Source organism: Podarcis vaucheri (genome assembly GCF_965113315.1).
Source record: "Podarcis vaucheri genome assembly, chromosome: 3".
Lineage (NCBI taxonomy): Eukaryota > Metazoa > Chordata > Lepidosauria > Squamata > Lacertidae > Podarcis > Podarcis vaucheri.
In genome coordinates, this window is record NC_138761.1 from 13,035,270 (window position 1) to 13,058,039 (window position 22,770).

The following is a 22,770-nucleotide window of genomic DNA, read 5'->3' on the forward strand; positions in this document are numbered from 1 at the left end:
ATTAGGCTGATTAATCTTTAAATGGGAATTAAACGGAATTGCTCCCTGATCCCTACTTGCAGAACAATACAGAGCTGATGGTGGCTCTGATAAGATGCTTAAGCAGACTGCCTAGGTTTCCCCCAATTTGCCTAGATTTTGGGGAGGGGTTCTGCAGGAAGGCGTCTCTCACCAAACTCACGTATGAGGTTATACCTTTGGAGCCAGGAGACAATGCTGCTCTTTTAATGGCGTATGTCTTCAAGCACCTCTCAAACGTGTCGTCCCAAAGAGCCACCACGCCATCCTTCCCACCTGTCACAAAGCCCTGCACAAAAGTAATAATAATAATAATAATAATAATAATAATAATAATAATAATAATTTATACCCCGCCCTCGCTGGCCAGAGCTGGGCTCAGGGCAGCTAACACCAATAAAATCACAGTAAAAAACATGATAGGGGGGGAAAAACCAATTTAAAATACAGGTTAAAATGCAATTTAAATGCAGCCTCATTTTAAAAGTAGCTGATATATCAAGACCATAAGGGGAGGGGGAAAATAAGGGTCAGACTGAGTCCAAACCAAAGGCCTGGTGGAACAGCTCCGTCTTGCAGGCCCTACGGAAAGATGTCAAGTCCCTAGTCTCTTGTGACAGAGTGTTCCACCAAGTCGGGGCCAGTACTGAAAAGGCCCTGGCCCTAGTTGAGACCAATCTAACCACCTTGGAACTTGGGACCTCCAAAGTGTTGTCATTTGTGGACCTTAAGGTCCTCCGTGGGGCATACCAGGAGAGACTGTCCCGTAGGGGACTTCCGGGGAGGCGCCTCTGGTAATGGCGGAATTCCTCTGAGGGGGAGGAATCTGCTCCGTGGGAATCTGGGCCGCCACGGCGAAGGCGGAGAGCCATTAAAATCACAGGCGGGAGAAGTCTGTGAACGTGGGATTCAGCGGGCACCTTTTGCGTCTCCCCCACATGTTTAATTTGGCACCGTAACGGGGAGGTTCAAAACAGGAAGTCCCAATCCGGCTTCAGGAGGAAGTGAATCTGCAACTGGATTGGCCTGCAGGAGCAGTCCAATCAGGCTCCAGGAGGGAAGGTGAATCAGCCAATCACACGGGACCCATTGTGTAAATAATGTATATTTTGGGGGGAGGTTTTGGGGGAAATCACTCACTCACTGTTTACCATGAGCTGAAATAAAGAGCATGAAATCAACACTCAACACCGAGTATATTTTAATTATGTGGCCTGGTATAAGACAGGCACTTGTGTTCTTCTTTTTTAAAAGTTGGAACTTGATAAGCAGAGATGCTGTTAACAGGGTAACCCCCTCCCAGTTTTCCATCCCTTTGACCATGGCGTGTTAAAACTTTCACAGAATTCTTCAAGCCAGATAATCCCAAATAATAGCAATCGGCTTGCCAGTTCAAAGATTACAAACCTCATAAAATTGTATTAGTAGCTCTCTAAATGACATGTGAGAGAAACTGTGGCACGTGTGAATCCCAGTGACACTGGGAAAAAGCAACTGAGCGGCCTTGGAAGTCGGATTTGTATTGGAAACTGAAGTCCAAGGCTTCTGAGGTAGAATTTTCAGAATTGTTATGTTTTGACAACCATTGAAGACCAGTTAAAATCAATTAGGTAAAGCAAGGTAAGTGAAGTTAGGATCTCAGCCAGTGTCCATGCTCAGAAGCAGTGAATAGATAGATCCTTGATCTAATTCAGCCAAGTACTGTAATTCCTACTAGGGATGCGGGTGGCGCTGTGGGTAAAACCTCAGTGCCTAGGACTTGCTGATCGCAAGGTCGGCGGTTCGAATCCCCGCTACGGGGTGAGCTCCCGTTGTTCGGTCCCAGCTCCTGCCCACCTAGCAGTTCGAAAGCACGTCAAAGTGCAAGTAGATAAATAGGTACCGCTTTATAGCGGGAAGGTAAACGGCGTTTCCATGTGCGGCGCTGGTGCTGGTGCTGGCTCACCAGCTGCAGCTTCGTCACGCTGGCCACGTGACCCGGAAGTGTCTTCGGACGGCGCCGGCTCCTGGCCTCTTGAGCGAGATGAGCGCGCAACCCTAGAATCGGACACGACTGGCCCGTACGGGCAGGGGTACCTTTACCTTTACCTAATTCCTACTGGCATCACTGCTATAGGGTGCAGCAAATGATTCCTGGGCATCCAAACCCCAAGGATGCCAATGTGAAATTGTGTCTGTTTTGTGTGTGCATGGGGTGGGCTTGAAACGAGATAGGTATATGAAATGAGATTGTGAAATTATATGAAATGGTTGTGAAATTCCGAAGCCAAACAAAGAATATCTGGTGGTGGCGCAAGGCATACATACCTTATCTAAGGCATGCATGGCAAATACAGGCCCATCGTGAGCTTTCACCGTCTTAAGCAACAAAATATCTTTCCAGATGTAAATGTCTCCTGTGGCAGATCCAGAGAAAACAAGGTCCTCTATTCGTCCGTACGAAACACTCATCATGGTTTCCTGCTTCCCGATATTCCCAAAGACGCCACGCTTGGAGGTGAAACCACCACCTGAATTGTGATGACAGAGCAACACGCATTATTATAATTGTGTGTATGTGCATGTATGTGTGAGAGAGAGATGAACGGCCTAATGATGGCTCCTGCCCTGTTACGCCTTGTGAAGGTACAGTGGTACCTCGGGTTAAGAACTTAATTTGTTCTGGAGGTCCGTTCTTAACCTGAAACTGTTCTTAACCTGAAGTACCATTTTAGCTAATGGGGCCTCCCGCTGCCGCTGCCACGCAATTTCTGTTCTCATCCTGAAGCAAAGTTCTTAACCCGAGGTACTATTTCTGGGTTGGCGGAGTCTGTAAGCTGAAGCGTTTGTAACCCAAGGTACCACTGTACTTTCAGATACTCCTTAGTTGACAAAATTGAGAGCCCTGCACACTGTTGACACCAGTTCACACAACGAGTGCCAACAACCCTTGATTATGGTGGTTTGAAAAACTGCTTTGGCTATCAGAGGAACTTAACTGGGAATCTGTTGTGTAGGGGCACAGCAGCTCACATCCTGGTTGTGACTAAAGGAATGACTTCCAGCAGAGGTAGGTCAAGAGAAAGGCTCAGACTTGTGAACAGCTTGGAATGGCCCAAGGGGAAGAAATAACTTACGTTCTTTTCTTTTTAAACTAATTTTTATTTGTTTCTAAACAAATACAATAACCATTAAACATTCTTAATGCAACACAATACCTGCTTGCTGCCAGAATTTGAGGTGTTTCATTCCAACGGTTACCAGTTTATCAGCATGGTGCGGGTTGCATTTCACTACAAATATCTTGTCTTTATGGCCTCTGCAATGAATTAAAGAGTAAAGAATACATGAGTTGTCTAGCCATTTATTTTTTATTTAAAGATTCTGGTGCATTGTGAGATGTGTGTGGGTTTTTTTAAAAAAAATGCATGCAAAAGAAGGCACTGCTTTGGGATATTTTTTTAGAAATTAGAAAGATGAGTTGAATGGGGATTTATTGATCGATAAGCAAGCCTTAGACTCTAACAAGTTGTAACAGCAGCAGACCTGTTTTACAACAAAAGGACACAACTAAACAGGTGTACTATGCATTGCTACTGCAAGACAGACATTGAAGAGAAATTTAGTATACATTCTGGTTGCTGTAGGTTTACATCCCTATTATTGCCGATCCAAACAGAAAGATTTAAAACTCATACGGTATATGAAAATGGTTCTTGTAGTCTTAAGGGGCTTGAAACTGTCACTATTTTGCACTATTTTGGTGCTCTTGTGCAACAAACCTGCTCCCCCCCTCCATTTTTTCACAGCAAGGAAGGAGATGGGGGAATATGGAATACCAATCACTTGATGCAAAGTTGCATAGATCAGAATGAACGCTCAAAAAACAGCAGATGTCACACAAACTCCCTGCAAACTTTTTGCAATGAATCAGGATGAATAGTAAAAAAACAGGTCATCTGGAAGCGAGGTCAGAGTCTGGAAAAGTCTGAATTAAGTCCCTCTGACAAGCCATTTTAGTTTTATCTGCTATGACTGAATGGAGTTCTAACATCCTCTGAGAAGTTAGCACAGCCTGCAGAGTGAAGACAGATCCATCTCAATATGATCAATATTATCTATGACATTTTAAATATTGCTGAATCCAGTTCATGCAGCAAGTGCAGGAAGGAAGCAGATGTCCGTCAAAACAAGCGTTACTCTACAGCAGGCTTCCTCAGCCTCAGCCCTCCAGATGTTTTTGGCCTACAACTCCCATGATCCCTAGCTAGCAGGACCAGTGGTCAGGGATGATGGGAATTGTAGTCTTGAAACATATAAATATATATTGGTAAGTTTCACCCCTGTTATAATTCCTCCAGTCCTGTTAATTCTCTTCAACTGCTAAATTACTTTCAGTCCATGAAAAACTGCCAGTTGCAGTGTGTTTTCAACACTTGCTAAAAACATACATGTTTGGCCAAGGATTTCTGGTCATTGATATCCAGCCTTTGTAAAACTTTCCTAGTTACTGTACTTTTGTTTTAATGCCAATTTTATTGAATCTGTTTTGATATTTTTGTGAATTCTGAAAGGCACTATTGAAGTGTTTTAATTTAAATGAACAAAAGGGAACAGGGAACAAACTGGAGTTATCCATAACGGCTCCAGTCAAAGTTAAAGCTCTCTCTTCGTTCCCATAGTTTGTGAAGGTGACCGGTAAAAAAAAAAGTATCAGTATTTTAAACTGATCAGCAGAGCTCAATGAAACTCATTGTGGGTCCGGTCAATTATGTATTCACTGTTTCATGAGATAATAGCATACACCCCAAAATCATAGAACTAATAGTAGGAATGAACAGGAACAGAATCAAGAGGAATGGAGACATTTATTGGAGTTGTACTGTATGGATCCTTAGTTTAGTAGGCAGACACTAAAGGAAGTCGTTTCAGCATTATTCACAACAATTTCTTGAGGAAGGCAGCCCATCTTGGAGAAGGAAAACTCTGATCCCAAACTTGAGGGCTATCTTCAGGAGAAGAAAATGCTAAGGAGTAAAACCATACACATATTCCTCCCTGGATGGCTCCTTGTACACCTCCTTCTGGCAACTCCTGCAGCCAATATGGTGTCAAATGTATTGCTCTGCTTTCCTTTGGACCACATCAGAAAGACCGGGGGGAGGGTCTTGTCATCTGGGCGGCTCAGGACCTCCATAAACACTGCCCAGACCCCCAGAGAGGTCACAACTCAGCAAAAACAACATGGGAGGCAGCAGTTACGCTTAAGTCCATCAGTGGCTACAAGATGCTACACTTGATCTTAGCCAAAAGGCCGAGAAGTGACAGCTACAAAATATCATGGCGATACTCAGCCTCCAGAGTCCCAGTGGTTCTCAACCTGTAGGTCCCCAGATGTTGTTGGACTACAATTCCCATCATCCCTGAGCTCTGGCCTTGCTAGCTAGGGGTGATGGGAGTTGTAGTTCAACAACATCTGCGGACCCACAGGTTGAGCAAGGCTGTTCCAGACTATTACGGACGTCCCCTGTATATCAGTCTAACAGGAAAGTAACTGGATCTGACCAAATGAAACAATGCTACATAACTCTCATTCAGCAAATCTTCCCCATCTTGAGCAGACTCTATTTCATATGGAGAGAATTTTTCAGGAAATGGTTGGCAAAGTAATTCATACGGGGGTAAAAAAACCACACAGCTGTGCTTCAATGTATTCAAGATAACAGAGGGAAAGGTGACACAGGTCAAATTAATTAAGAGAGCTATAAAGAGTACCATTTAAACCACTAGGCGATAAGCAAGTTGCTATTAATATTTAAGCAGTCCCAGAAGGAGGACTGGAAGATCCGTGATAAGTAATTGCAGCACATTAGATGGATAATTAGAAGGGCAAAAATTAACACCATATTTCAAAGAACAGTTAAAGCCAACAGAAATAAGGCATGAAATATAGATTTTGATTAATTCATGTTAGTTATTTCAGTGGGTCCTGGGATTTGCCCCACAAAGTTTTAAATCATCACAATCCGGCTAGAATATTTGCAAGAAGTTATTAGGCTGGTAGTTGTACGGGGAGGAGAAGAGCTGAAAGGCTCTGCCTTCCCATCTTTGCAAAGGGATATGGCAGCTCATGCATGAGAAACGTAGCTTTCATTGTAAAAAAGTTAAGAGAATTCGCCACCTCTGGGTTGTGCGTGGTCCCTGGCGGTGTATTTAAAGTATAGGCTCAAAAACTAAACTTAAATTCAAAGGGGATTCTAACTTTGCAGAAGACACATTGATGCAGCAGATTAACCGAATGGGATGTCAACGCTCTGCCATCTGAATGAACTCTGATGTCTTGTCTTATCAACAGGGGGGGCTGCGGTGCATTTCAAAAACCCACCCAGCCGTCGCTGTTGGTTGGAGGGCAAAGGACTCAAGCTCAGATGTTTTGGGGTGTTTTGAACCAGTATGTAACACAGTTCAACTGTATGCAAGATTTCAGCCAAATACTTTATGCGGAGATAAAAAAATACACCCTACTACTGTTTAATAATAGACAAAGCAAGTGTACTGCATTGAAAGAAATCATTGAGATCCATGATTTGCCTGTTCGCAGTCCTTATTTTATAAAAAGGGAAGCTTCTATTTAATAGTGGAAATGAAAACGTCCATTAGAGAACCAGTTAGATAAGTGACCAAACTGTTCCCGAAAACTTTGAGCGTTCAGGCAATCACAAAAGCTTCTTAGCCCTTGCAAGGTTAACAGATAAACTCCCAGGCAACAAATGGAAAATAAAAATACGTATTCCAATTTGAGATGGGGAAGATGGGAGTGGGCCCAGGAGAGGTTGTCTGACATTATCAGACTTGGAAAATCTATTTATATTATACCACCAAAACTGCAAGGGAGGTTCAGGCGGAGAAACTATCTCCCCTCCAACCACACTGCTGTCCACAGCAAGAGGGCAGCTATAGGTCATTTGTTGCAAACACTGCAGAATAAAGGCATAGAAGAGCACAAAGTAACATTTTGCTTTGGCAGAACAGGTGGAATTGTTTCCTCCATTCACATAACGACACCCCCCCCAATTCATCATAAACTTACGCAAGAATGGGGGGGAAACCAAGAATGTAAGCTATAAGGGGGTAACTGGGTTGTTGTTTTTATTTTTATTATGTATTTTGCGGTTTTATATCTTGATTTTATTCTGTGAACTGCCCTGAGATCCCCAGATATAGGGTGGTATATTAATTCAGTAGTAGTAGTAGTAATAATAATAATAATAATAATAATAATAATAATAATAATTCATAGAATCATAGAGTTGGAAGAGACCACAAGGGCCATCGAGTCCAACCCCCTGCCAAGCAGGAAACACCATCAGAGCACTCCTGACATATGGTTGTCAAGCCTCTGCTTAAAGACCTCCAAAGGAGGAGACTCCACCACACTCCTTGGCAGCAAATTCCACTGTCGAACAGCTCTTACTGTCAGGAAGTTCTTCCTAATGTTTAGGTGGAATCTTCTTTCTTGTAGTTTGGATCCATTGCTGCGTGTCCGCTTCTCTGGAGCAGCAGAAAACAACCTTTTCCCCTCCTCTATGTGACATCCTTTTATATATTTGAACATGGCTATCATATCACCCCTTAACCTCCTCTTCTCCAGGCTAAACATGCCCAGCTCCTTTAGCCGTTTCTCATAAGGCATCGTTTCCAGGCCTTTGACCATTTTGGTTGCCCTCCTCTGGACACGTTCCAGTTTGTCAGTGTCCTTCTTGAACTGTGGTGCCCAGAACTGGACACAGTACTCCAGGTGAGGTCTGACCAGAGCAGAATACAGTGGCACTATTACTTCCCTTGATCTAGATGCTATACTCCTATTGATGCAGCCCAGAATTAATAATATAAGGCTGAAAATGTTATTACCATCATTAATGTTAGGGAATACAGCAAAACAAAACAACAAGATGTACCTCCTATGCTAGTTAGGACAAAGCAACAACATCTGGAATGAACAACATAGGTGGAATACTGGTGAACATGCAGGTGTCGATGGGCAAAACGATCAATATGTCATTCAAGATTAAATACCCCTCCATGAATTAAGTCTACATATTTTCTTGGTGTGAACAGGGCCATGAAGTGCAGCAATCACAGAACTTTTCATATTGGTCTCACATTTCTTAGGCATGCATCATTACGCAACACAGTAATTCAGTTTTACTAGCAAACCAGATGTTAAACTAACCTCTTTCCAGCCCCACGAGGAGCATGGGTACCATTCGTGTGACACACTTACACACTGCAGCCGACACACTAACATGTCGCGACACACAGTTTGGAAATCTCTGCTCTAATCAATGCATAGAAATCTGGCATGTGAGAAGGTGGGGCATTGATGAAAATCACAATCTTCCTCTCTCTCTCTTGACTAAACATACAGGTTTAAGGTATGGGAGGAAGGTGGTATTTTGATCTCTTAAAACAGCATCCTAAATTTTGGACCTGAAAAAAATATATGCATGCAACTCAAGCTGTTAGAGAGCATGGCTGCGTGACAACGTTCTTACCTAGTTGCTGCCATCTTTTCTCCTTTTTTCCAGTCCCAGAGTACGATGGTATGATTGTCATCTAACCCAATAGACGCCAGACATTTTCCATCAGCTGCACAACATCAGAGGTGAGAAACCCTTAACAGAAATCTGACAAATGCTGCATTTATTTATTACAAATTTAAAGTACAGGTACTAATAGCGATGCAGCTGGATGCTTCACAATAAACATAATTTTTTACTGCGGTGCAGGAGCAAATCTTCTGCTAACTGTAGCATTGTCAGTCACAGCATGTACAGGTCAACCTATCAGGTTCCTAAACTTTTTCGTAGCTTATTATATGACACCCACATCACTATCTAGCTCTCTGCCACACCTCTCCCCAGTATCACCAGAATTTACTGAGAAAAGTATCAAGAGGCAAATTAAAATAAGGAGAAACTGTCAGTTTGCATTTCTTAGTACAGAAAGTATTGATCTGATGTGTAGAAATCTTTCCTATTCTAATTAATTCAAGAGGGTTCTGGAAGCCGCTGTGTGTGAAAGAAAAAAGCAGAATTCCTGATGTTTGGGTTATTCCTTCAGAGAAGCTGAGTACAGGTGGCTTAAGCTGGTTCTCTTGTCTCTTCTGTCAAGGTCATGCCGACTATAATAATAAGGCCAGAAGGAGCCTGGGTTTCACTCTTTCTATCTCTCTTCCTTCTGGTGTGGTGTTCTGAATATAGTGTTAAGGTTTAGTCCTTTTTATGAAACCTTACGCCAAAGAATAAACGGACATAAATCTGACATCAAGAATCACAAAACAGAGAAACCAGTAGGAGAACACTTCAATCTCCCAGGACATTCTATACAAGATCTCAAAGTAGCTGTTTTACTACAAAGGAATTTCAGAAATAGACTGGAAAGAGAAGCTGCTGAATTGCAACTCATTACCAAACTTAAAACCATGTAGAGACCTGGTTTGAACAGAGACATTGGATTCTTATCTCATTATACATGACTAAGGCATTTCTCACCTTCTCACCCCTTGCCTTTTCCTGTAAGACCTATTACAGTCGTTAAGAGTCGTCAACAGGCTCATCTCAGCTATCTGCCAATCTCCCATTCCCACCACCCTTCTGAGTAATACCCCTCCCCACCTTCTCACTATATAGAAGGATCTGGCAACTTCTGTTTCAGTGTATCTGAAGAAGTGTGCATGCACACGAAAGCTCATACCAAGAACTAACTTAGTTGGTCTTTAAGGTGCTACTGGAAGGAATTTTTTCCTTTTTATGAGTTATTGTAAGTTTAAGTCTGCTGCAACTGGATTTCTTATGGACAGTGCCAATCCTGAATGTATTGGATTTGTGACCATGGTGCTCATTTGCCTTCAGTAGCAGTAAAGCTCTGCTGGATGAAATACAATTGCCTCTGGTCTATTTTTGGGGGAATCTTGCAACGTGTTTAAGTTTTCACTCTGCTAACTATACGTTCGAGTTCTCCTCTGGATCAACGCTGAGTAGAATACATGACAGAAACACCGTTTCCTTCTTTCACAGGAACGATAAGGCCCACTACTAAGGCACACCTCATTTTATTGCACTGCGCTTCACAGATATTGCGCCTTAACAAAGCTGCAGCTGCAGCAAGCCTAGGCGCTTCCAGGGGAAGGAAGTCCCACCCCCTACCCCTCTTCTGGCCATGGGAGTGCAGCTGGCTTGGGCTGGAGCCAGGTTTACCCTCTCCTGTGCTTGCAGCTCACTAGACTACACTATAATATAAAGGTAACATTTATATCATGGGTAGGCAAACTAAGGCCCAGGGGCCGGATCCGGCCCAATCGCCTTTTCAATCTGGCCTGCGGATGGTCCAGGAATCAGTGTGTTTTTACATGAGTAGAATGTGTGCTTTTATTTAAAATGCGTCTCTGGGTTATTTGTGGGGCATAGGAATTCATTCTCTTTCCCCCCAAAAAATATAGTCCAGCCCCCCACAAGGTCTGAGGGACAGTGGACCAGACCCCTGAAAAAGTTTACTGACCCCTGGTTTATATGCACTGGGAAACCCCTAAAATTGTGTGACTCGCGTTACTGCAATACAGTGGTACCTAGGGTTAAGAACTTAATTTGTTCGAGAGGTTTGTTCTTAACCTGAAACTGTTCTTAACCTGAGGCTACCACTTTAGCTAATGGGGTCTCCTGCTGCTGCCGCCGCTGCACGATTTCTGTTCTCATCCTGAAGCAAAGTTCTTAACCTGAGGTACTATTTCTGGGTTAGCGGAGTCTGTAACCTGAAGCATCTGTAACCCGAGGTACCACTGTACAGTCATACCTCGGGTTACAGATGCTTCAGGTTGCTTTTTTTGAGTTACAGACCCGCCAAAACCCGGAAGTACCGGAAGGGGTTACTTCTGGGTTTTGGTGGTTGTATATGCGCAGAAGCGCTGAATCGCAACCCGCGCATGTGCAGACGTGCCACTGCGGGTTGCGAACACTGCAGGTTGCGAACGTGCATCCCGCACAGATCATGTTCGCAACCTGAGCGTCCACTGTAGTCGCTTTATTGCAATGGTCTGGAACCGAACCCACAATATCTCTGAGGTATGCCTGTACTCGTTTTCAAGGAAAGCAAAGAAGAGCATAGTGCAGCCTCTCTAGCCGCCAGCAGCACCAACATCTGCTTAGCTTCAACAGTGTTCAGTGGAAGGAGAACCTCCAACCCAACACCGGCATAAATAAAAAACTAGCCTGATTTCACTGAACTGTTGACACTGTCAATCCAGCCTGTGGTTCCTGGCCAACAGAACATGTGGCTTGCAAACAAAGGGGAGAAGGCTATCGTGGCATGTGCTCCACTGAGCGCTTACTGAACTCATCAGGGAGGAAAGCAGACTTAGGAGGTAGCTACTGTGAATCAGATCAGCAGTTGCCGAGCAGATTCAGGCAAGGGGTATAATCTCCCACGAAACTTACAAAATATCTAGCGGCACAGCCCCACCCACGCGGAGAGGCTGTTGCTAATGGGATTTGCTCTCAAATCAAATGTTTCCCCGGCATTCAAAATACATTCTTGGGGGGGACGGGACCACATTTTGAAGTATAGATTGTAAGAAACTTGCAACAAGCACAACACATCAATAACAGTGTGAAACAGGTAGTATTTTAGGAGTGCTATTTATTTTTCATATAAAACATAACTCCCACAACTAGGCACCCTACAAAAATTAAAAGAGGAGCAGGCCTGGCCTGCCAGCTTAAAGTCTGATACAATATAAGGCATATTAAGGATTGTTTGTACACAGCATCCATTAGGAACATCCCTCTGTAAATTCCACTATTGCTAGCCTTATTGATAAATACTGTTATGAAGAAAGGGAAAGAACAGTGACATAAGAACCTGCTTTAAGGTTTACGCACTCATGAGCTGCTCCAAAGTGGGAACTGAACCTATTTATTTGGAAACTGATAAGGAAATGTGGCAATACTAATATTGGAGAGAAAAACAGAACTGGACAGCAACCCAAACTGATGGATCCATCTGACCCTAGTTGGCAGTGGATAGCTGCTTACCTGAAAAATCAAGGGCACAGACGCCTCTTTGGTGTTGGCCTCTTAGCAGCGACAAACATTTGAGTGCCTGAGTATCCCACACGTGAATGGCGGCATCTCTCCCAACCTAAATCAGAACACCTGGTGTGAGCGGCTGTGTGCAAACAAAAAACTTGACAGTAATAATTTCCACCCACCACACTCTTCAACCAGGAAGCACTTCCTAGTTTTCTCAACCAGATGTCTCTTAAGTGCGGTTTACTTTGATATCTCAGGTGCTGACAAGAGGCTTCCTGCCCGTATTGTCATCTAGACTTGGCCACAATCCGTTGTTCATAATCTTACTTCCATTTTCAAAGCTGTCATCCTTGCATCCTTCTCCTCAGTTTCACTACGTCCCTCAAGTACAAAATATATCTATGGAGCACCTAGTTATTGGCTCTCCCATTCAATTCCTTCTCCTTGGGTACCCTCTGGGGTCAAGGGGTCTTCTGACACACACCTACCTTCACGCTTCCTGTTCCTCCAAGACCCTTTTTACCAGCAGGCATTTGGATAACAACATACTGCAACCTTTCCCTTGGAGTCATCCTCAGTTTGCCCTCCCTATCCTCTTCTGTTTTCCCTCCTGTCACTCTTAGCAGCCTCTCCAGTACTTTGCCTTCCTCCTCCTGTTTGACTTTTGGGGATTGCTCCAATGAGCTTTAAGCCTTCAAGCATTTCTCTTCTTCTTCCTGCATTCTATTTCGGGGTGATCCTTTGACCAGCGCTATCAGACTGATGATTCATACATGTATCATCGTCTTCATCCCTACTTGGTTCCCTCTAGCCAAACTAATTTTTTTTTAAAAAAACACGTTTCTCTGATTTATACACTTGGATGTCTAGCCATCACTGGAGTCTAACATTCCCCAAACTGGAACTCTGTTTTATTTTAAACTTTATCCTATATTTTCCTTTCTTGATGCTGCAGCAATAGTGGGACATCTGACCTCCTGAAACCTTAGTTATTGCTGCTTATCAGGATGTATAAATATCGCTGCCAGTAAACCTCACTGCTCCCCATATCATTGGCTAAAGGTAAAGGTAAAGGGACCCCTGACCATTAGGTCCAGTCATGGCCAACTCTGGGGTTGTGGAGCTCATCTCGCTTTAATGGCCGAGGGAGCCGGCGTGCAGCTTCCGGGTCATGTGGCCAGCATGACTAAGTCGCTTCTGGCAAACCAGAGCAGCGCACGGAAACGCCGTTTACCTTCCTGCCAGAATGGTACCTATTTATCTACTTGCACTTTTGACGTGCTTTCGAACTGCTAGGTTGGCAGGAGCAGGGACCGAGCAACAGGAGCTCACCCCATTGCAGGGATTTGAACCGCCGACCTTCTGATCTATACTATAAATGGTATACATTCCCTGTAACATAGGTGTATTTTATGGTTTGATGCCCACATCCTGCCTTCTGTTGTGGAGATGCTCTCCTATTTTTCTGCAAGGATACGGGTTCCTTAGTATCAGCAGAGGCAACATTCAACTTTGTCTTCCTTGCACCCCTGCCCCGCACATTTTGGCCATAGGGATGTTTGAACATGGACATCCCAATGAAACCATTATGCTGATAGTTATGCAGACTACCTTAATATCTCTCCCTAAAATGTACACTCAGAAATGGAAAACTAAAATAGTAGCTGCAATAATAACTCCTTCTAGAAGCAAACAGTACCCTATGCCAACAGGATTGGAGCCAAGCAGAGAAACAAGGGGGAGGTATCAGCATGTCTGGAGAACTCCAAGGTTTGCAGCAATACAAAAGAAACATTTTGAAATAAAAGTCTGAAGGAGCTCCCAAAATAACAGGGGCCCCTCAAACTCAAACTGGCCAAACAAGGACTGAGCATGCTCAGCGGCCTCCAAGAATGGTAGAATGTTGAGTTACTGCTGGAAAACTGAGGATGGGAATGAATTGGCTTGTTTGAGCCTCTTACAGCTTATCATATCTCACAGGAAGGCTGGGTGTACAGCAGCAGACCTGTTAAGGTGTGAGGAGAAACCAATGCAACATTTTCTTGTAGGTCCCATTTGCAATACACTAAATCACACCATTCCTAAGGAGGTTGGTATGATATTTGAATTTTACAAAAACAAAGTGCAACAACAAGTAAACAACAACAATGATCATAATAATAAATTTCCATTGAATTGGCAAGCATTGTTTCTCCAAAATCTTACCTGTCCAGTAGCAACATAGTCTTTCAGAGGATGGATGGCTAGACTGAGGATATCATCATCGTGACCGAGATACAGTCTTTGGGTGTGTTGCTGTCTATTGTAAACAACAGCAACAGCAGCAATGTGGTATACCACCTCCCCAATCTGTGTGTAGAACAAATTGTTTCGGCAGTCATAGCCTCTGTAACTGGGATGAATGAAAAACAGCAAAAGGTGAACATTTTAGCAAAGTGGCCTGCAAACTGTAGACGCAAAGGATATTGTGCTATGATTCTAAGTGCCTTCAGATTTTGCTGAAATCAAGCAGACTCCATTTCTAAGTAATGTGTTTAGGATACAGATTCAATATGAGAAGCAGTGGATTAAGAACAATGCTGAGTGGTATTCCTGGGATGGACAAAAATATCACAAGCTAGCTACTTAGAACCAGGTAACTGGTTTCATTCACATTCTACAACCAAGTTGTCTTCCAGTTTCACCTTAAATCCTGAACTAAATCTGAGCTTTCAACACATGCTAAAAAGGGTTTCATTGGACAGTCCTGTGTGCAGACGAACTGATATTAATGGATATTTTCAAAGGAATTCATTTCTACAGTGGTGCCCAGCAAAAAGCCTGCACGACTCCCCTTTTTATGCAAAATATTGCTGTGTTAAGCTACAGCTAGTCCAGCCAAGAGTTCCAGACAGTTAAAATTATTACTTATCCAGAAAATAACTCTGAAAGCCAACTTTGACGTGAAGATGGAAAAGGAAATGGGAAGTTTTCACCTCCACCTTCCTCCGTATGTTAAAGCAAATGGGTGGACTGTCAACTTTCCCCTTTTCTTGCGAGGAATCCAATTCGGAATAAGGGAATTTCCCTTAAAAAAAGGGAAACGTTTACAGCTATGCCTTGTACACTGTTGCCTGTAGGAAGCAGTTATCCATTTTCATGCAACGTTGTATTTCCTATGGTGAACTGATTTTTTTTAAAATACTGTTCCTTTCGGTAGCCTAGACAGCACCATCTGTGCACAAGAGAGAGGTAGCGTACAGCTTGGGGGAACCCCAAGGTCTGCATAAATACAAACAATACTTTTGCTTAGAATTGCTCCCTAAGGGAAGGATGGGGGTCAGCTGCTAAGACAGCTCACAGAGGATGGAGAATGTTATGCGGACATGGAATGCTATTTGTTGCAAGGCGGGTGGGAAAAGGAAATGAGAACCAGCGAGGCATCTGAGAGCCAGTGTGGTATAATGGTTGGAGTGTTGAACTATGACTTGGGAGACCAGGGTTCAAATCCCCACTCAGCCATGAAACTCACTGGGTGACCTTGGGCCAGTCACTATCTCTTAGGCTACCCAACCTCACACAGTTGTTGTGAGGATGAACTGGGGAGGAGGTGAACCCCGTACACCACCTTTAGCTCCTTGGAAGGAGAGGTGGTATAGGAATGTAATGAACAGGAGCAATCAGTACTGCACCATTTTGTTACAGGTTTCAGTTGTCCATACTTAACATAGGCTACGGCTGATGTGTTGTTGACTTGGAAGCAGGCACAATGCAAATCTACAATGCAAGCCCCTAACAGAAAACTCCATTTCCCTAAACTGAGAATGTGTTTCTTGGTTTTCATGATAACTTCAGACACAGTCTCTAAATCTAGGTGCTATTTCTGATTACCTTTTTCTGCAAATTGTAGTCTATAAAAGCGAAAAGACAAGAGTAGTCACTACTGAAAATTTATTATACCCATGTATAAATTGCAGCTTTAAGCTGTCCTCGGGGGCTCGCTCTCTTTTAAGGAAGGGCACTGAGTGATTTTTCTCTTTACTTTGCTGTTTCAGTTGAGGTAGATCTTCTTTGTAAACCTAAAATAATCGAGAGTTACATTGCATTACACATCCCCAGTCCAATAATCCATGTGGCTTATTGCTATTTGTGCCACTACGGGGCCTAGTAATTTGCAAGATCAATGTCACTACCCTGTAATGCATGACAAAAATCTGCCTCTTTGAGAAGTCTGAATTCTTTTTATCAGAAGCACCACCCAGTAATGGAAGATCAGGCCAAGCTCATTCGATTACTGCACAAAAAAGTTTAAAAATTATGTCTCTATGTCTATGTGTGACACTTGATTCCCCACCCCCACCCCACTATCTTAATTCTTTTAAATTAAAAAAAACCAAACATATGCATATCCTTCCTTCATTTGTTCAGGGAGTTTTTGTGACATATGCAAATGACACAGGAGATTTAAGCAGTTTGCAAGCACTGAAAGAACTAGGAGATGGATTTACACTGCTAACAGGTACACCAGATATTAGGCATGCAAATCTTTTAAAGAGATGGTTAGGAACTCAGATACTATGACATCGGTTTAATCCAGTGGACAGCTGCAAAACAGCTTCCAAAGATTCCTGTGTGGGTATAAAATTCCCTGTGTTTGGGAACCTGCAAGATTCTAACGCACTGGAAATCTCTGCAAACTACATGTCCAAGTTGTTTCTATCAATCACGACTGCTTGCATACAACCCTGTTCCTTAATAGATGGCCTCTGAGCCATAACAGCTCTACATATACTCTCCAGCTGTCCCTCCAAGCCATTGCATCTTCGTTTCCTATCGTCACACCCCCCCCCCACGATTCTCTGTCATACCTCCAGGCAGCAGTCAATAGTATCTGTGTTACAGCTGATATAGCCCCTTAGCACAATGCTATGCACACTGATTCTTAAAGAAACATTGGATTGAACATCCCACCACCATCATCATAAGGTACTTCTGTTTAGGGTGCCCCTGAACTTTCAGCCAGTGCTTTTTGGCAAGGGTGTATGTGGGACTACTATTGGAAGTTGGGAACAGAAAAGGCCCCCTTGTGGAAGAGGAGGAAGGAACTTCAAACTCTTGTGCCCAAGACTCATTCCAAGCAAAAGTCACAACACAGGACAATTGAATTAAGAGTCATGGAGTTGCAGAGTTGGGATCATGAGGGTCATCCAGTCCAACCCCCCGCAATGCAGGAATCTTTTGCCCAACAAAGGACTCGAACCCATGATGCTCAGATTAATAATAATAATAAGAAGAATAAGAGTAAGAATAATAATAAGAATAATAATTTATACCCCACCCATCTGGCTGGGTTTCCCCAGCCACTCTGGCCGGCTTCCAACAGAATATTAAAATACAATAATCTATTAAACATTAAAAGCTTCCCTAAACAGGGCTGCCTTCAGATGTCTTCTAAAAGTCTGGTAGTTGTTTTTCTCTTTGTCATCTGGTGGGAGGGCATTCCACAGGGCGGGCGCCACTACCGAGAAGGCCCTCTGCCTGGTTCCCTGTAACTTGGCTTCTCGCAGAGAGGGAACCACCAGAAGGCCCTCGGCTCTGGACCTCAGTGTCCGGGTAGAACGATCCTTCAGGTATACTGGACTGAGATTAAGAGTCTCATGCTCTACTGACTGAGTTATCTCCTCCTAACTGCAAGGTCAGGTCCAGCAATCTGCAGAGGAAGCCTGCCTCACATTCCATTTGGTGAGTCTGATGCATTCTGCAATGACAAAGGCGGGGCCTTCTCTATGGGGGCCCCTCCATTTGCAGAATTACCTGCTTATGGAGATAAGACTACCTTTAACTTAAAACATCCATTGTTTCACACAGGCATTTGTAAATGAACTCGACCATTTAGATACTGCTGCTGCTGCTGCACTGAGTTGCTTTCAATATTTTTATTAGTCCACATGAGTTAAATGATGATTTCATTAATTGTTTATTGCTTTATGGCGTACACTACATTTAGCACCTTAGGGTCCTACAGAATGAGAGGCAGCTTATAAATGGAAATAATAAATAAACATTCTCAAAAATGCAGAGAAGGCTGCAATTGTTGAAGCAATATACTTTTTTCTTTTAGCTTCAACAAACAGATTGGAAAGTAAGAGATTTAGGGTCATTACGGCAAAAACATATGGAAGGCCACTTACGTCTTTAAAAAATGCATGCTTAGGAACTTCATGCAAATCTTCTTCCCTTCAGTGAAAACGAAATGTGATTCCTACTTACTTATTCAGCATTTTTATTTCATATAATCCCTTGCTTCATTGGGAATAATAATAATAATAATTTATTCTTTATACCCCACCCATCTGGCTGGGCTTCCCCAGCCACTCTGGGCGGCTTCCAACCAAATATTAAAATACAGTAATACATCAAACATTAAAAGCTTCCCTAAACAGGGCTGCCTGTAGCCCTTTAATTTAAAGGATGATTCCTGAATTACAGGGGGGTTGACCCTCAGGGTCCCTTCCAACTCTACAATTCGATGATTCTATGACAATAAATTAACATTAATTATGGATTTACCGGCTAACGAGAGTGGTGGGTTTGAAAATCTTTTGAATGATACTGTAAGAGACTTGCAGAGGAGTTGCATATTTTACAACATATTTTTTTTAAAAGGATCTGGAAAGAGCTGCACCTGCTCATTCAAAGGTATTCTAATTAACTGATCTAATGTTCAGTCCCATGATTAACATGCCATGTCATCTCTCTGACCTCTTGCTAAAAATAAGACCGCTGTCCACATGACAATGGCAACAAAAAAGCCTCCACTAATATATTATGCAAAGAAAGAAAGCTTAATGCCCCCTCTCATCTCCCTGCCCCCCTCCTAACTTTCTATTTCTCTACTTTCTCCCCCCCTCTCTCTTTCCCCTACTCAATCCCACATTATCTCCAACAAAAAATGTCTCCAACTGACTGCAATTCATTTGTATGAAGGATGCTAAGACTTAAAGACAGAGACACTGAATGTATTTTTGTTACCTATGGAAAATCTTTATATAAAAATATAATAATAATAATAATAATAATAATAATAATAATAATAATAATAATAATATCAGGGTAAAAAAGCTGAGTACAAAGACAGTTTAAATACCCCAGTACATATTTTTAGCCTTAAATTCAACATGGTCTCTCATTTAAACTCTCGAGCTCAGTTCTTTCACTCAACTTTTCCTTCCTTCAGCTTTAAAATCCCTCCGCTGAAGATGTTCCGATGGGTTTCCAGGTTGCTGGGTCTAATGGCCTGTTTCCATATTGCTCACCTGTCGGGTGTAGTTGATTTGAGCTTCTTGCTCTATATCTGAGTCTAACTCTGGCACATCTGATAAGTCGGAGTCAGATTCTTCGCTGTGTGAATCTATGCCACTTTCTGCATACGGGAGAATGCACCGGACGACATTTTAATAAAGGCAATTTAAAACTAAAGCCACATCCCCGCAAATAATGAATACAAAAACTTGAGCATGCACACGAAAGCTCATACCAATAACTAACTTAGTTGGTCTCTAAGGTGCTACTGGAAGGATTTATTTTATTTTATTTTATTCAAACAATTGGTTAGTGTTTCTGATTTGGCAGTAGAAACATGCGCACTGAACCTAACCAAAGATGCAAGCAAAGCACAGTGTTCAGTGACCCCTTCCACGAATTTTCAGTTATTTCTCTTTTCCATTATGGCCACAATTCTACAGAAGTATGCAGTTCTTCACTGAAAATTGGCTTTTCTGTTCAGCTGCAGGAGAGCAGGTTCAAATACAGCTCCAGCTGCTCATATTGTTCTCTACTCTGTGCACATACAACTCTCTAGGATTCCCACTGACATCGATTAGTGACACGCTAGAAAGCTGTGTGTACACAGTGTTTCCCCATCTGTTCTCCAGCAAATTCAAACCTCCCTATGTCTCCTATTCCAACTTGTCTTCATTGGTCCTAGTTAATATTCCTGTGGGTCTCTGCAGTTTGAAATGATTTTTATAAGCTACTGATTTAAATGTGTGGACATCCCCTGATGCACAGCGAACATTGTGTACATGCATTATTTGAGCAAACTGCACCCAGTGAGATCATGGGCCTGTAGGAAAGCAAAAGGCAATCAATGTACATGTTGGATTCAAGTATTCTGGGGGATAATGATTAAAAGGAAACCCATTCAATCCATCAAAGCTATCTTTTCAATTGCAACTTCTTCGCACCCAAGGCAAGGGAAGGTATTTTGCTTTGAGGGGCCTATGTCTTTTGGCTGAATCTATACTGCTCAGTTCAAGATGGAATGGCTTGTTGGTTTTTATAACTGTAGCTGCTCTACAACTGTATATTATGTTGCTGTAATAACCCATCCTGGGACCATAATGGTGAAGGACGTAATTCAGTGAACGAACGAACGAACAAACGAATAATAAAGAAATGTTATTTGCATTACCCTGGGGTGCTGTTTCATGGATTCCATTTGTTAAACCTTCTGGAATAAACCGCCACTGAAAAACAGAGTGATCTGCACCTCCAGTACTTATTACCCACTGAAAGTCATGCGACCAACGGACATTAGTAACATGTGCAGAATGGCCAATGTATTTTCTAAATTTAGCTCCTAGAATAATAATAAAAAAACCATATTGATAATTGCAAATAAAATTCATGAAATGTCAGAAAAAAGCATAGTATGTGTGTGTGTGTATATATATATATATATTTCTTTTAATACAGCCAGCATTAAGTCACAATAAATTATCTACCTGATCAACACAGACACACAAAATGTGTTTTCCTTTCCCGATTAATTTTCACTAAAATGATTGCCCTGTCGCCTACCCTAATCAGTCTTTGTATCATGGTAGTCAAAATGGCATATTCATTTCCCCTCGTTTTGTAGGTTTTGTTTTTGTCTTCAGTACTGGCACATATTAGCTTGCTGATGTTATCATATTAGATACTACTTCTCAATAAACAGAAAATAACAAAGAATCCTTTGTTAGTCCATAAAGCTGTTTCCTCTTTTGCTGCAGTGGACTAACACATCTAACTCTCTGGAAGTAGTTCTTGAGAGTTTATGATGGAAGTTGTTTGCATAAGTCAATGTAAATATCACCAGTGTTTTTTTTCTAAAAAAATGTTTAGGGGTACTCTCATCTTGACTCAAGAAAATCACCATTTTATAGTTCAGATCGGGAAAAATAAATACAGTAAATGGACAAAAGTACAAAGATTCACAAAATAGGGGTATGCACCCCCCCCGAAAAAAGCACTGAATATCACGTAAGCTTAATGACAGAATCGTTCTATCTCATTGCATGTTTGAGTTTCATATTCCCCCTGCCCATGCATGTTTGATTGCAGTTTCCTTGGGGCAGAGCTTTCAGGTTTTTTTTTTATGTCAGCTGTATGGCGTGATATAAATAGTAAATCGAAAGAGAAATCCTTACACTGCTACTGTAAGATGCAGCCAGAAGGCCTTTGTCCTCTTGACTCTGAAGTTTGTTTTATAAAATAATTGAAAAGACATTGAAAGAAAACTGTTCTGAAAGCCAGCAGACCTCAGAAGGACAGAGGATGCTCAATAGCTTAGCGTTCAGCAACTTCTAATATTGTGTTTCCTGAACAATATGTCATGGACAGCTGGCATCCAAGGCAAATCAGGTATTGATTTGCGGGCTTCCAGTGGGCATCTGGTTGGGCACTGTGTGAATGAAATGCTGGACTAGATTGTTGACATTTCCATTTCACCTTAAGAAACCGGCATGTGGAAATGTTGTGTGTCACATGTCTGTTTACATTCCAGCAAAGTATGCTGGGAACTTCCGTTTGTGTATAGCTTTTGCTTTTGCTGTTCTCTCTGAGATGACATGAGAGAGAGACGACATGTTTCTTTGTTCTGATTTATGATTATGTTATGTACTGAGTTGAATAGGATCCAAAAAGCAGCAGTCTGATTGGTCCTAGAACAATAGGATTCAGAATGTAGCAGTCTGATTGGTCCTAGAACAATAGGGTCCAGAATGCAGCAGTCTGATTGGTCCTAGAACAATGCAGCAGTATGATTGGTCCGCAGGAGCCACCCAATCCAGCTCCAGGTGGAAGTGAATCCGCAACTTGATTGGCCTACAGGAGAATCCCAGAATTAGCCAATCACGTGCGACCCATTGTGTAAATAATGTATATAAAGCAGATATTTTGGGGGAACTTTCATTCCTCACTACCAGGAGCTGAATAAAGAGCATGAAATCCACACTCGACTCCGAGTATATTTCCGCTTAATGAATCTGTAGCCGAAGTATGACTTCACAAGCCTCACGCCTATTCTGTGTGCGCAGTACACTCTGCTAATAGCGTGCCCCGGCTTATGAAGTCCAGGTCGCTGATTTACGTCGGAGCATAGGCCGATGGAAGGAGACGTCCGAGCTGGGGCTTGCCAGCTGGCCTCCCAGCCCTCCGCATGTCGACACACATGAGCCTCTGCTGTGATCTAGCATGACTTCTTATGCTCTTTACGTTATTTCTACCAATTGTAACAAGCAAAGTCTTCAGGATTGGGGAATGACCTGACTTGGAAGGGATTCCATTGGATCCACAGCCATTCAAAGACTTGATTGAGAGTTGGTCAAGGCCTAGTATGTCCTACAGAGTGAAACCAGGCAGGCAAAGTGAACTTTATATATAA

General features: G+C 42.5%; 1 protein-coding gene across 8 annotated transcripts in view; it reads right to left on the reverse strand.

The window, feature by feature from the left end:
* The window catches only part of EML6 (EMAP like 6), a 174,534-nt gene that overhangs the window by 69,101 nt on the left and 82,663 nt on the right, over positions 1-22,770 (reverse strand). For all 8 annotated transcript variants that reach the window (XR_014218163.1, XM_082217210.1, XM_082217209.1 and 5 more), the window contains 9 exons: positions 20,536-20,703; positions 19,379-19,485; positions 16,023-16,141; positions 14,289-14,475; positions 12,087-12,192; positions 8,553-8,646; positions 3,216-3,316; positions 2,326-2,528; positions 196-307 (listed from right to left, as the gene is read on the reverse strand). Coding sequence is in view for 7 of the 8 variants with exons in the window: in XM_082217210.1 (XP_082073336.1) it covers positions 196-307; positions 2,326-2,528; positions 3,216-3,316; positions 8,553-8,646; positions 12,087-12,192; positions 14,289-14,475; positions 16,023-16,141; positions 19,379-19,485; positions 20,536-20,703 (1,197 nt within the window). In the remaining variant the exon portion in view is untranslated. The remainder of the gene's footprint in view (positions 1-195; positions 308-2,325; positions 2,529-3,215; positions 3,317-8,552; positions 8,647-12,086; positions 12,193-14,288; positions 14,476-16,022; positions 16,142-19,378; positions 19,486-20,535; positions 20,704-22,770) is intronic.